Below are 15830 nucleotides of genomic sequence, written 5' to 3' on the forward strand. Positions count from 1 at the left end.
ATAAAAGAAGTATGTAAATACACTATATACTGTTTGATAGATTCTAAATTCATATTAAGCAGTGTGAATATAAGAAGCAAGGGTTGTCATTAAAAGACCATATTCCTTTCTGTCTCTATAAAGCAATTTTTAAATTACAGATTAAACAGCCTACAGTTAGTGATTTCATATTTATATTTTCTTTAAAAAATATCTTTGCCCAGGAAGCTTTTCAGCTTTGATGTATTAAACATATATAGTCTTTTTTTAAAGTTAAAATTATTATGTTCATAACCATAGAAAAAATTAATATTTTTATTCTCTGATACTTTCAACAAACTAGTGTTTAGAATTTGGGGTGCGATACCAGAAGTGATTCAGCTCTAGCTTAAGTGGTTTGTTTTAATAATTTTTGTATTTAAGTGTTCTGAAGAACACTTAACTGTATTATGCAAGTGTCCCAAATTATAAAATAAAAATTAACTTTTTGTTTATTTAAGGGACAATGAGCTAGACTTGCTTAACCATCTACCTCAATTTGCTACATATGTGAGAAATTAAAAATTCAGGGTCCATTAACACCTGGAGGCCCCAGCTGCCTACTCATAAAGCTCAGGATAGTTTTGAGCATCTAAGAGTATAGTCCTTACAACTTTTGTAGGCCTCCCTTTTCACCTAAGTGACCAAGTATTTATTTTCAATGTTTTGTTTATGTTGTTCTTGTTGCCTTGATAGCAGAGGGCTTAGTTTTCCTACATATTCTCAAATAACTTCGCAAGAAATTGATGCTCCTGAGTGAACTGTTTGTGCTAGAAGAGATTAACAGTTGGTTCACCAAATTGTCCAAATAACCTTCATAAGGCATCTGTCCCTGGTCATACTTAACTTTGAGTGATTCCTTTTTCTGAAAGGAGAGGTTTCTTTGTGAGGATACCTTTAACTGTTCTCTTATGCTATATTGAATCATGTCTTTATTTTCTTTCATGGTTTAGGAGCTACCTTTTGCTAGCAAAAACATCCACCTTCCTGGTGGAAATCCAGGGCTTTGACCCCAAACTTTCTGGCAGCCTGGTAATGTGGTCATTCTTTAAATGTGTATATTACATGTGTGGCTTCTGGATGTTGAAAATTAGGAACAGTTGTAAAGTAGGATCTAGGATAGTAGAAGAGAGTAGTGCTGAATAAACTCATAACAGGAAATACATTAAAAAATGTTTTATTCTGCAGAGTTCATTCCTGACTTCATATCCATTCCATTTGTAGGTTGCAAGGATTAGTCAGCATGAATGTTAAGAGCTAAGTAGTTTTTGTTTGTAGAGCTAAGTAGTTTTTGTTTGTAAGTTACATCAGCATGGGTTTACTTTCTTTTGGGTCCTGTTTAATAAACGTATGTAAAATTGGTATTGCATTCCAAGTTCTACATATCTTTTTTCCTTCCTTGTAAAACAGTTCGGGTTCGGAGAAAATCAAGGCGGCGATCACAGTGGGGTAAAGGAATTATTAAGAAAAGGAAAGTTAATAATTTAAAAAAAGATGAAGAAGACACCAAATTTGCAGACTATGAGAACCATACGGAGGACAGGAAATTATTAGAGAATGGAGAGTTTGAGGTAAGCACTGACTGCCATGAGGAAAATGGAGAAGAAACTGGAGACTTATCTATGACCAATGACGAATCATCCTGTGACATCATGGACATGGACCAGGGGCAGAGGCTTAACAATGGAGCAGGCACAAAAGAGAACTTTGCCTCTACTGAGGAGGAAAGTTCAAATGAATCTCTACTCGTCAACAGCAGCAGTTCCTTAAACCCGGAGCAGACCTCCAGGAAAGAGACTTTCCTTAAAGGAAATTGTCTAAATGGTGAGGCTTCCACTGACAGTTTTGAAGGAATACCAGTTCTGGAATGTCAGAATGGCAAGCTTGAAGTAGTTTCTTTCTGTGATAGTGGAGATAAATGTAGTTCTGAACAAAAGATTCTTCTGGAGGACCAGTCAAAAGAAAAACCAGAAACTTCGATTGAAAATCATGGAGATGATCCTGAGAAACTAGAGACACTGGAATGTAGCAATAATGAGAAGTTAGAACCTGGCCCTGATGTGGAGGTTAAAGATGCAGAACTGGATAAAGAAGGTAGAGCTAATATTTGAAAAATCTTCTGAAAGTTTAAACTCCAGAGTTAATTCATTGCGTATTTTATCTGGTTCCCAGTAGTGATAGTTGATGAATAATTATACCCCTCTGAGAATCTGTTAAAGTTTTCATCCTTTTCTCTAGAAAAGCGCGCGCGCGTGCACACACACACACACACACACACACACACACACACACACAGGCATGCACCAAATTTCACTGTTAAGTTTCAGAGGGTGTGTCGTTTCGAATGCATTGCTTTACTGGTCACTTACTCTTCTGCCTCCTGCCTGATTATCACCCCTAGCCTCAGGGATTTATGACTGAAAGCTGAGTAAATCCACAGGTGTTAAGAAGATGGAATTCCAAGAATTATTGGCATGGGCTGGGTGTGGTCAGAGAAGACTTGGTCATAACAGCAGTATGATATATTCGGAGGAGTAATATAGACCTAGATTAAATTACCATTCTTGTTCATTATAATCATGTGACTTTGAACTCATTATTTACACTCTTCAAGCCTATTTATTCAACTTCAGAATGGTGTTGTTGCAGGGATTAAATAAATCATGTATTTTAATTGCCTCTCGTGGTAACTGGCACATACTAAGGTATATTCATTCCAGGCAGTCATTGTTAGTTGAATCCAAGGGCTGTTCAGTCTAAAAGCCTTCATTGCTTTATAAATCCAGTAGTGGAGGAAAGAAGCAGAGCACCATTGTCAAGTTTACCTTGTTCTCAGGGAATCAGAGTGCTCTCCCAGCTTCTGACTTCTTATGGCTACATGATTCATTTAAGAAGCAGCAGAAAGAGGGAGTTAAGGGTTTCTAGCCTGTCTTTGTTTATCATTATTCTTTAGCCCATAGCACGGTCTGGGGTGAGTTGCTATCTAACCTGCTCAATATACATTTCCTTCCTGGATAGGTACTATTATAGCAGGCTATCTTGAAATTATATTTTTTTCTCTAAATTGTGTGGAGTGAAGTGCACAGCTACAGCCTGGGATTTGGGCTGTGTGGGAAAGGTTTTTTTTTTTTTTTTTCCTGCCAGTATTTTAAGTCCTTTCGCAGAGTTAGGCAGCAGGAAAATATTCAAAGTCTAAGAATTCCTTTAATGGATAAAGAGAAATTTACTGTTCTTAAATGCCACCTGTTAAACATTTATCTTATTCTTCAATATTTAATACTAAAATAGTTTTCAGAGTGGTATTCATTCTGGGCTATCAGATAGACAGAACTTTAAAAATATGTTAAAGCTACGGTTAAGTAATGAATATAACAGCATGGGAAAAGTAGAGAAGGAATCTGGTATGAGACCAAATGGGTGGGGATAGAGGAGTCTCTTTTAATGCTGATTTCTATGAGATTTCCATAAGCATGCTGAAAAAGGCTTAAATTAACATTGTGTTCAGTTGGTGATCTAAAAACTATAAAGATAATTGTGTAAAAGTTTGACCTGAAACTTCATTTGGAATTATCAGGACAGTATCTTAATCTGAGTTTTCAGGCCTCTAGAAGTCCATGGATGTAGTAATGAGGATCAATATGATTTTAACAAAACTCCTAGCTATGGTAATTGAACTATGAAGTCTTTCACATTAAAGGCAGCCTGAAATATAAAATTTCTCTGATATATCATGATACATGTTTTTGAAGGCAATACTTTAGTTCTTTTGCTGTTTGTTTTATAAAGCAGGCATTGAGAAGGAGGAGGAGTTTAAAGACTTGGGAGTAAGAAATAAGAGGACTAATGTAGGATGGAGGCGGGTCCCTGCATTGGGACACTTAATAAATACATTCTCCTTAGTGTCCCTGACATGGGCCACATCCTGTATGAAATTCTGAAACAGTCCAAGTTTGTCTTTGTGTTCCTTCCCCTCACTTACCCTCCTCTTAAGAGTAGTCCTACTTAGGGAAGCACGGGGCTCCATGGTCTACCCACTGTTTCTACCCCTCAGAGTGCCTGGGTCCATGAAATTGTGCTTAGCCACCTTAAAATTTCTGTTTGTTTAGTGTGGCTGGTCTCAGCAAAAATTTGAAGGAAAGTAATTAGATTATACTGATTTACTCTAAGGTAGGAAAGAACACCAGCCCTTTTACACTTTTAATGGGTTTATATTTTTTAAGAAAAAAATGTTAAACTTTGGATCAATTTCTAATAGAATTTTAGGCAGTGTAACAGGTAAGAAATTTCAGGCAGTGTTTTAGGTTGCGAGGCAAATTTATGTAGACAGGTGGGCCCCCCCACTTTTGTTAGTATCTGCTTTTCTAGGTTGCTTCCCTTCTTCTGGTTCTGAAAGCTCCCAATTGTAAAATAATGGCTGTCGTAGAGTGAAGGCTTTTGTAAGTCAGTGCTTAGAGGTGAAGATTGCTTTTATCTTCCTTTTAATGGATGTGCTTATTAGGTGGTATTCTGATATGACTTGACTTTTTAAGTTGTAGCTTAGTTTTCTTTAATTTGGGTTACTTAGTCTTACCAATAAAAAAAAATTATCTACCACATTGGGTTGCTTTAAAAAACATCACTTAAGAATACACCCTTCCTCATTCCAAAAGGGATTTGTGGTAGGTAAAAGAATTTATAGCTGCTTAAGACTGATTTTTCTTAACTTTTACTTGCTGCAGTGTATTTTTTGTCTCAATTGTAGGTGCTTCTAAAGTAAAGAAATACCGTAAATTAATTTTAGAGCAGGCAAAAACGACAAGTCTGGAACTGGTTCCAGAAGAGCCATCTGAGCCTGTGCCTCCTCTTATAGTTGATCGTGAGAGATTGAAGGTAAGCTTAGCTATTCCCAGTCAGTTTTAAATGAATGGACGGAGATTTGAATGTATTTGTAGGCAATTGAATAAAACTAGTTTTCCTGCTTTAACCCTGAAATATAAATGCCTCAGAGCTGCTAGTAAAAAAGAGTTACGTGTATTTTAAGGAGTTGAAAGATACAGGAATAGTCCAAGATATTCTAAGGGAATAATTTTAAGCCCTCGAATCTTTTAATTTCATGTTCACTGTTACATCCTAGCTTTATGGTGTTTATTGACTGGCCATTTGAATATACAATTTCAGTTTGACCAGTGAAATCAAATTACATTTTATTCTCTTCTGTTTTTTCTTAGAAATTGCTTGATTTGTTGGTGGATAAAAGCAACAATCTGGCAGTTGATCAGCTTGAGAGACTATATTCTCTTCTTAGTCAGTGCATCTACCGTCATCGTAAAGATTATGACAAATCACAACTTGTAGAGGTAAGTGTTCAGTTTATCTGTAAAATAAACAAATATTTGCTTTTACTTGTTCCAAAGAAAAGAGAAAAAAAAAAGTTATTTTGCCTACATCTATGTCTTTCACCAAGTAACTGAAGAATGTTTTGAAGATTTAAGACAAGAATCATTAAGAGTTACAGTTTGAAGAATAAAGCCTTTCTGTACCATTTTGTCTCTGGAAATAAGTAATCTGGGGTTCCTTTTTTTTGTCAAAACACAGAAATCCATGGTTCTGGGTTGGTAAATATGGACAAATAGTATGTCACGGTTCTTTCCCTACTTGCTTATAACTGACATGCCAACTGAGCCTATCACTTGGGCTTGTTGGATGTGGTCATGGCCGCACACTCCTTATCACTGCTTTCTAGGTAGCCACTGCCGATGTAAAGGCATTGGCATGGGCAGTGAGACCTATTTGCCATTAATGGTTGGAAGATAACTCAAAAGTCATCTTATTTTAGTTAAATCTAGTCCTGTAAATTAGCCATATGAAGAAGTGACTGTCCTTTTGCTTAGATACTTTTAGAGATGAGGCATTCCCTTTCTAGACAACTCTGAACCAAGGGAACTTCTTCCCATATAAATATGAGCTTATATCTTTGTTTATATAAGTTCTATCATTAAACCACACTTCTGCCTTTTCAGGTCATCTGAGCAAATGTAATCACTCATCTACCCACAAAATGGCTAAATGACTTAATTCACCTCTCTTTGTTGATTTTCCTGTTTGTTTATCTGGGGGGTCTATCTATTAAATGTTTATTGAGTACCTGCAGTGCCAGATGCTGTGCTGGGTGTTTCGAATGCAAAAAATGAGTTAAGACAAAGTCTCTGCTCTCAAAGAATATTTTTAGTATATCAAAGATGTATATGTAAAGGATATAGTTATTTCTCATGTGTAATTTTCTTTTCTTATTTGGCAGTATATGATAAAACATTTAGCAGGAGTGATTTTTGTTGACCACATGGAAGAACTTGTTGATCAGATGATGATCTGTTAATACAGCCTATTAGTTCTTCAGAGATGTAGAATAGAATTTCTTTGGAGCTGTTTAAAAGGAAGGAAAAAGTGCAAGTATCTTAGATGTATTTGACATTTGCCCACCTGAGTAAAATGTGCGGGGTGGAGTTCTTCACATTTTTTAAAAATTCTAGAACTTCTTTGTTCATATGGTTGCAGTTTTATTAGCTTGAATGCATTAAATACTCGTCACCAGTGAAACATCTCAGTGTGGAACCTTAATAATCTAGAGGTCTAGTTTAGGGAGGGAAGGGATTGATAACAGAATCAGCAGTGAGTGACTTTCATGGTGGTGGTGATGGAAGCCACTCATTCTGGCCTTTTTTTAACCCTGTCTTTTCAGCTCTGGTTGGAGTGAATGGAAGTGGGAACACAATGCATTCTGCTTTTTGCCATAAGTTTCGCTATACTGAATGCGTTCATTTTGCTTTGGGAGTTAGTGAAATATAATGAGGAAGGAAGGGCTCAGTCTCTGGAGTGAGGCTGCCTGTATTCAAATCCTGACTGCCACGTGTTAGCTGTCAAATTATTTATCCCCTCTGTGCCTCTGTTTCTTTGTCTGTAAAATGGGCCTCATAGTAATACCTATGTTCAACCTTCAATGTTATGGGAGTTAAAACTATATATATAAGTTATATATATATGCATACATATAAATACAAATATTTACTTATATTTATTTTATATATAGAAATTTCTTAGTAAGTATCTGGCATAATAAGTTACTCATTGAGTGTTGCTGTCATCGTCCTTATATTCATATTATTCATATCCTACCTCATACTGATACTACTGGCATAATAAGTTAGTTATTTGTTGAGTGTGACCATCATCATCATCTTTATTGGCCTAAATATAAAATAGGAGGTACTTGGAAGTGTCTAGGGGAGATAGTCTTAATTAGCTATGGTATTGTAATCAGGGAAGTATTCAAAGTTTCACCTGTATCTCAAATTCATTCCCTAAAAATTTAAAGTGAATTCTTCCATAATGAGGAACACTTTTGTCTTTCCCTTAATAGATAACATGCATTTTTTTTCCTTTTATAGGAGATGGAAAGAACAGTTCATATGTTTGAGACATTCCTATGAACTTTTCAAGATGAGTGGTTTATCCTCTCCAATCTGCTCCTGACAGAGCAGTCTTCTGAGCCATTCAATTTCAAATTGCACCAATTATGTGCAGAGCCTTGGTGTAAAGTGCTCTCTCACTCATTCTTTTTCTCTGTTGAATTTGGTGCTATTGTCTCAGGTACCTGAAACCAACCAGCCTACAAGAACCAAACAGAACTTCAGAAACATGTTGTATTTTCCACAAATAAAAAATACAACCCCACAGCTTGGAGATTTTGGTGCTACAGAAACTGCTCTCGCTTCTGCTCCTCTTTTTGTGCACTCTCTTTTGGAGACTCCTCTCTTAGGGAGCAGACCAGCAAACAGGAGGAAACTGGATGGGGCAGTTCTAACTGTGTTGAATTGTTTAAATAGTGGGCAACCTTTTTTTTTTTTTTCCCTCCATTTTATCCCTTTAATCATATTTTTCCCCCATCTGGGCAATGGACTGAAACCTGGTTTAGAGTTGGCTGTGGTCTCTTCTGGTGGGAAGCTGAAGAAACTGGATGAAATTAGGTCAGGCTCTTTAGAACTGCCTTTAATGTGCCTTTTTATTCATTTGAGGAAGATAAGGCTAAAAGGATGGGCTGTTTGAAGCAAATAAATTAGAAATCTTTCTTTGGTCACAACCTTGAAAATAAGTTTTGATACTGTATGTCATTAAGAGACAACCAGTGTTTGGGTATGAAATGCCTGTCTTATTCTCAAAGCTCAATCAAGACACCCAGTAAGCCACATAATATACTAAAATGGTAAGTTTTCTTGTAAGATCTGTTTTGGTTTAAGAAACATGTAATAACAACAATGAATAAATAATACACAGTCCACACAAAAAAAAACAAAAAACAAAATTCCACACATTTTGGTATTGCTGACAATGATGAGTAGAAAATAAATAGATAGTGGCCATTCTTTCTTCTGTCAGTGGCAATTTAATAGTTACTCATGTTTGAGTTCCCAGAGAAAAATGGTTTTCATATGTAGTAAATTGTTATTTTTGTTTTAAAGCCAGGACTTGCCAAGTGGACAGAAAAGAGAGGAATTCGTCAGAAGTTCCATAAAATTCATTTTCTGTATGCTTAATTGCAAGTGAGCTCTGGTATGGTCCTTGAATAACAGTATTAATGTTTAAATCCCATCTCCTAAGCTTACCTTCACAACTCTTCATTTTGATTGGAAACCATTTTGAATCTTGTTGAGTGATTTCTGTGAATTGTACGTATCCGAAATTAATTATGGGTTACTAGTTTTACAAAAAACTTTCTACAGATTTGGAGACACAGTCTAGGCAGTTGCAGAGAGGCAAAGGGTGCAGTGACTTTTTTATCAGATGATTTTTAAACAAAAAGAAAATTTTGCTGACAAGTTGGCTTGATATCTTCGTTCATTGTAGCCGTTAGCTGCAGGTGTGTCTTTCCAATATATGCAACACATGTAGTTTGGGTTTTAATTAGGGCAAATGGTCTTGGACTACTGCAGAGATTCTGAGCTACCTCAGCTTTTTGTATTTTAGTTACCAACAGTGTTTACAGAGTCCTGTAATCACTTTGCCACCGTTTACATCCTGAAGCTAAGGTACTTGTCTCCTTGTCTCTGGCTCTTTGTAGTGTGCAGAAAGCATACTTTGGCCGTAGCCTACTGCAGTAATCCAAAGTGCTTCTTTGCATTTACATTTACATCTAATGCCTTCTAATTCTAGCTTAATTTTTTTTAAATGCCACGTGTTTTCTTTGTACCTAGTCTGTGAAGTTTCCGTAATATCCAGTTAGTCATATAAGTCAAGATGCTACCCATGTAGACACACTGTATTTTTAAGGTGGGCAAGTGCGATTAACGATGAACCATTTTAAAGGGGAGGTTATTTGAAACCTCTAATTTGATTATTGGGAGGATTTTCATGCTTTCTTTAGTATTTATTACCATCATACCGATTCAGACTATTTTATTGTCTAATACATTAGCATTTTGTATTTTGATGGAAATTGTTACAGAATTTAAAGATTTGATGAAATAAGATGTAGCAGATTTTTTGTAGCAAGTTTCTGGTAAAAGGGTTTTTTGCAAGTCTCAGGTTCTTGCTGCACTATTTTTTTTTAAATATTTATTCCAGTTATTCTAATTCAGAAGCATTCTTTTCAAGTAACAGCAGCACTTGTGAAAGGAAAAAAACGCACACGTTTCTTACTAGGTTACTAAATTTGTACAATTAATTAAGATTTTAGCCATCAGTGAGTTTGACAAGGGAAATGTATTTATTTTCAGCATTAAAATGCTTCCAAAAGATCAAGTTGCTTTTGTTTGTTTTTCTAACTGTGATGTAGTTGGAGAAATCGGAGGCAACCTCAGTATAGGAACGCCACTTTGAACAGTTTAGTTCTTAAAGAGAAAGTCAATCTAATGCCAAGGGGAGAACAATGAGCTGAAATTGTACTGACTCCTCTGGCCCTCTTTCCCTCAATTAAAAAAACACACTTACCAGTTTTGCTTATTTTACAGATACCTGGTGGTTCTATAGTTTAAAGCAGCTTGTGAAATTATCTAAGTGGACTCAATTTTGTTTACCTTTCTGTAAGTTCTTCATTTTTGCTGTATAGCATTGGCAAAAATATGTACAAATTGACCTCTGTTCTTATTTCCTATTGTGAGCATTATAAATGATAAGCTCCTATGTAAAATCTTGCTCTCAGATGAGTAAAATATGTATCACAGCATAGCTCAGCAATAGTTCATGCTCAGCTGTGGGGACCCTGGGAGCTTTTTGAAGATGATGGAACCGCACTAGGGTTGAAACTGATGGCTGTGGAGTTAATTGTGTTTTCGAGCTTGAATCTCACCTGTGATTTTTTTTTTTTAATGTTGTTTCATGACTTGATTTTTCTCATAAGCCAATGTATTTGTAGGTTTACTGGATTTTATTTTTAGGGAGTGGGTAATTTCTTCCCATTTTTGATTAAGTTGGTTCAGCTATGGTGCTATTCAGTAGGTATCTTCAGTGTCAGGTCCCGTAGCTGAATGCCATTGTTATTATAATTATTATTTGTAATCACATCGTAAGCTTGAATTTGGGCTTGTACCTGCATCTTTTGTATTCTGTACATCTGGTTACTTAGACTTTGGGAGTCCCATTTGGTTTCAGTCATGTGTGTCTACTTTGTAGTTTAAGTAGACTTCATCAACTATGGTCTATTTTGGGTTTGTAGTTTTAATTTAGAATTGTGTTAAATTGATGTTTTGCATTTGACTTCATTTTACATTAGTTGAAGTAAATTATTTAATTTTTGAATTCTGGAATTTGAACATTTACTGTAATTTGTAATATAACTGCTGTGAAATACTTGAATAAAGATGACAAGAAAAACATGTCTTTCTTTAGCTTAATTATGATCACTGTTGGCTACAAATGCAGTGCTACTTTTCTAGCCGATTTAGACTGTTTTACAGAGAGGCATATTGCTGTTTATTAAGCAACCACAAAGTCGTATTATATGTTCCTTTTAGATTTTAAGTACACCTCACGATTTTTTAGCTGAAAGCTTTTTATGTTGAGAAAGTATGCTTTTACTTTTAGTTGAAGGTTGTCTAAAATACATTGTGTAGAAGCAAGTGGATTACTTCTGAGATTTGTTTTTCTAACTGGAAGACTATACGATAACATATGATCAGGTTATATGGTTCATTTAGTTTAAAATGTTTTCCTTTTTATCGGGTTGTTATCAGCATACTTTGTATAGTATAGCACATAATATCGACAGATATTTCATACCAGAGTTTTGAAGGGCTTACTGCAAGTTAATAGAATGTTCTTGGCTTCAGAATACCTATTTTTCCTGTGTGCCTTCAGATACCTTTTCATGTTCCTGTAGTACACTGCTCTTCCTCGATATAAATCCTTACTTTTGTTTTTTGAATCACAGTAAAAAAGATGGATTTTAGTTAAGACTTTGTTTTGCTTGATTTTTCAGATTCTGTAATTTCAACTTTTGTCTGTATCAAAAGATTGGTAATAATAAACCTGCAAAACATATTTTTAACACTGAATGTTTAGATAAAGAACTTATAATTTGAGGCTCAATCAAGTTTTTTGGACTTTGGAGATGAAGTTAAGTTTTATTTAACCAGTTTTAGTTTCCATAAGACTCAAAACTACAGTAAAATCAGAGGCAAATCTTTAAATGTATTTCGTGTTATCCCTGTACCCTGACACCTACAAAGTTATCTAGTGACTATTTAAAAATATATACATTCCCTGTTTTACCCCCACATTCATATGTTTGTTATGTGCCTAGCATTATGCCAGGCATGTGGGATACACAAATAATGTATTCCTGGGCCAGGCACGGTGGCTCAAGCCTGTAATCCCAGCACTTTGGGAGGCTGAGACGGGTGGATCACGAGGTCAGGAGATCGAGACCATCCTGGCTAACATGGTGAAACCCCGTCTCTACTAAAAAATACAAAAAAAAACCCTAGCCGGGCGAGGTGCTGGGCGCCTGTAGTCCCAGCTACTCAGGAGGCTGAGGCAGGAGAATGGCGTAAACCCGGGAGGCGGAGCTTGCAGTGAGCTGAGATCCGGCCACTGCACTCCAGCCCGGGCGACAGAGTGAGACTCCGTCTCAAAAAAAAAAAAAAAAAAAAAAAATGTATTCCTGTCCTCAGGTAGCTTAGAGTCTGCCAGGGGAGTTGGTGTATATACCAGTAGTAATGATTCCGTGGAATAAGTGCTTTAACAGAAGGGACACAATGTTCAGAGTTCTGGGAAGGGAACCAATTAATTATGTTTAGGAATGGAGAAAATAAGGAAAGACTTCAGAGAAAGTTGGTATTATATTTGCTCTTCATCTGTATCTGGCTTTTCTAGAGTCTATCCCCACTTCACCAAAATTTGTTCTTGTTTTTTTATGTGTGTAACCTTTCATATTACATCAGATGTGGTGTTATAGAATCTAAACCCTGCCCATATTTCAGGGCTGTATAGTATTATATGTATAATACACATATTATATATATGTGTGTGTAATATATATATTACACATATATATGTATATATATGGCATATGCTGATCTTCAGAAATTAGCTATGTTTTGTACTGCATTACATAGTAAGTTACTATGTAAATATAATATATGAAACTTAGTAGTTTATTCATGTGGGAAGGGGAGATAGAAAAGTATTATATTTCTTCTGTATTCCCTACAGGAATTTGAAGCAGTGCAGGATTCAGTAGATACTTATTTAATTCCTTTTGATTTGCATGACATAGAAGGCTCAAATTTACCTTAATTATTTTTTCATTCATTTATAAAATACATAGTGAGTGCCTACCATGTACCAGGCACTGTTGGAGGTACTAGAAATAAAGCAGCAAACTAAACAGAAAAAGTCCCTGTCTTCATGGAGCTTAAATTCTTTCTGATGTTGTGTGCCAGGTTTCTGTCATGGTTGATCAGAGTTCACATTATTTTTTAAAAGTGTGGTGCTGTTAAAAGCTCTTAAAGCACTTTTAAATTTCATTAAGCAGTGAATGAAGCACTTTGTTATTAAAAACTTGCCAGAACTCTGCTTTTTCCTTCTTGCTTCCCTCATATTCCCTATCTTGGTGAGAAACCTAGCTGTCAACCTGAACTTTATCTTCTTTATGACCCATCTCATTCTAATCATGCAGTACATTTTGTTGATTTATTTTCCCCCTCAGCATGTCTCATACCTATCACCCTTTCTCCATTGCTGTTATCTTAGTTTGGGCACTAATCCTTTTGTCTGGCCTAGTGTGATAGCTGTCAGTTCAGTAAACATTTAAGCATTTATTCAGAGCCTACAGAGTGCTAGGCATTGAGGGAGCATAAAGATGAGCAAGACATTGTGTCTGTCTTCAAGGAGATTTTTATAATGTAATTTAACATACTTATATCATGTTTACTAGGTGCTGGATACTATTCTGAGTGCTGTACAGACACAAATGCAAATTCTTTTAATCCTTACAAGAACCTTATGAGATAGGTGCTGTGATTATCCCCATTTTATAGACCAGGAAACTGAGTTACAGATTAATTTGCTCAAGGTCACACATCCAGGATTCAAATGTAAGCAGTTTGGCTCCAGAGTTGATGCTTTTAATCACTATGCTTGACTGCTTCTTGTGGGGGTAGACAGGTACACAAACATAATTTCAGTCTAATACGGCATGTGTTAAGATTGAATTTTGTGTTAGGCACTGTAGGTATACAGAGCAGGAGCATGTAGCCTAACCTCAAGGAAGGCTTTCTGGTTCCTTGCCTGAGCTGAGGCTGGAACCTCAGGATGGGAAAGGACTTCCAGGCAGAAGGAACAACAGAAGCATAGGCTGAGAAGTGAAATAGCATGACAGCTGCAGGGGAAAGTACAGGCAGTTCTCTGTCATCACAGGTCAACATCTGTTTCACAAATTTATTTGAGCAACTGCCATTTGCCAAAGCACCATTCTTGGCAAGGGAGTTACAGCTGAGGACAGGACAGCAAGGTCCTTGCTTTTTGGAGCTTACAATCTAGTCATCAAAGAGTAAACAAGCAACATGTTACCTAACAGTGGTAAATGCTTGGATGACAATAAATACAGCAGTAGTAATAGTAGCAGCAGACAGCTGAGTGCCAGGTATTATTACAAGCATTAACCATTTAATTATCACAGCAACTATGGGAGGTAGGTACTATTGTTGGTCCCGTTTAACAGAAGGGGAAACTGAAATAGAGAATGCTTAGGCAACTTGCCCAAGGTTACACAGCTAACATCAGGTTGGGGGGGTCTTATCTTGTGGTGTGGCTTTAGAGCTTGAATTCTTAACCCATCGATCATTAAGGTGAATGATAAATTCCTTTGCCCTTATTCAGGTTTTCTTTCTTTTTTTTTTTTTCTTGAGATGGAGTCTGGCTCTGTTGCCCAGACTGGAGTGCAGTGGCACGATCTCGGCTCACTGCAGCCTCTGCCTCCCAGGTTCCAGCAATTCTCCTGCCTCAGCCTCCTGGGTAGGTAGGATTAGAGGCACGTGCCACCACCCCTGGCTAATTTTCATAGTTTTTGTAGGGACCAGGTTTCACTATGTTGGCCAGGTTGGTCTCGAACTCCTGGCCTCAGGTGATCTGCCCGCCTTGGCCTTCTAGAGTGCTGGGATTACAAGCGTGAGCCACCGCGCCTGGCCTCAAGTTTTTCTATGAATGAACATTTTAAAATAGTAGAATACCACAGAGAATAATGTAACATGCATGTTCCTACCACCCGGTATTAAATGTTAACAATTTGTCATACTCGTTTTAGTTCTTTTTTGAAGAGAAAAACTTTCAGAGAAGATTTAAGTCTACTTTCTACCCGTTCCCAATCCCATTCGTTTTCTTTCTTTACTAGTGACAGCCACTGTGATGATTTTGATGAATATCCTGTCTGTGTTTTAAATTCTTTTATTTGAGAAGGTAATAGTATACGGCTGGAGCCAGACGGTCTGAGTTTGAATCCTGGTTATGTTCCTTCTTGGCTATGCAACATGTGACAAATTATTTCACCCCTCTGCAGGTCAGTGTACTTATCCATAAGATGGGACACAGTGATAGCACCAACTCCGTGGTGGTTACTGCAATGATTACATACATGAGTGAATATATGTAAAGCACTTAGAACTGTACCAGGCACATAGTAAATGTTCAAGAAATTTCAGTCATCATTCTAAACATTTGTATGTGTCTATAAACATTGTTTTGTGGGTTTAAAAATGTCTATACATGGGATTAATTAACATCTTTAAAATTTATATATTTTAAAGTCAGAAACACATGTATATAAAGAATAAAGTAGTTCTAGAAGGCTTGTTATAAAAACCAGCAGTTCCCTGATTCTAGAACATTCCTTCTCAAAAAAAAAAAAAAAAAAAAAAAAAAAAGACATATTCTCCCAGGAGCCAATTGTTTTCATTACCTGTAGCTGGTTATTTGATGTTTCTAAATACTGTTCTTAGATGGCTGCTTTTTATTTTCCAGTTTTAGTCATTTTCTTTTGATTTCCCACCATTTAAAATATAGTCATGTCTGCCCTCACCACACATTTCACACTTCTTGTCTTCTCATCCTCCCAGTTGGTTATAATTTTGGTCAGATTTGCATGATTCAGTATTTGCATGATTATGACTATGCAAAAATTATTGACAGTGGAACTATTTAGTATAATATGATGATGTTTCCTTTCTTGTACACCTTTTTGTTAATAATAGTCTTCGTTGTACTTATTTACCTGTTTTTTTATGTATAATCATGAGTTTGAGCCAAGCACGCCTTTATTCCCAGCACTTTGGGAGGCGGAGGCA

At 36.4% G+C, this 15830-nt stretch overlaps 1 protein-coding gene across 5 annotated transcripts in view; it reads left to right on the forward strand.

The window, feature by feature from the left end:
* Positions 1-15830, forward strand: part of ATAD2B (ATPase family AAA domain containing 2B) — a 229435-nt gene that overhangs the window by 165958 nt on the left and 47647 nt on the right. For 4 of the 5 annotated variants that reach the window (XM_030920716.1, XM_030920717.1, XM_010358480.2 and 1 more), the window contains 4 exons: positions 1429-2112; positions 4760-4887; positions 5226-5354; positions 7443-10865. In XM_030920716.1, coding sequence (XP_030776576.1) covers positions 1429-2112; positions 4760-4887; positions 5226-5354; positions 7443-7484 — 983 coding nt within the window. In that variant the 3' untranslated portion in view covers positions 7485-10865. Of the gene's footprint in view, positions 1-1428; positions 2113-4759; positions 4888-5225; positions 5355-7442; positions 10866-15830 lie in introns of those variants that run through there. The other variant, XM_030920718.1, reaches the window with a different exon arrangement.

This window comes from Rhinopithecus roxellana, chromosome 17, assembly GCF_007565055.1.
Source record: "Rhinopithecus roxellana isolate Shanxi Qingling chromosome 17, ASM756505v1, whole genome shotgun sequence".
Taxonomy (NCBI): domain Eukaryota; kingdom Metazoa; phylum Chordata; class Mammalia; order Primates; family Cercopithecidae; genus Rhinopithecus; species Rhinopithecus roxellana.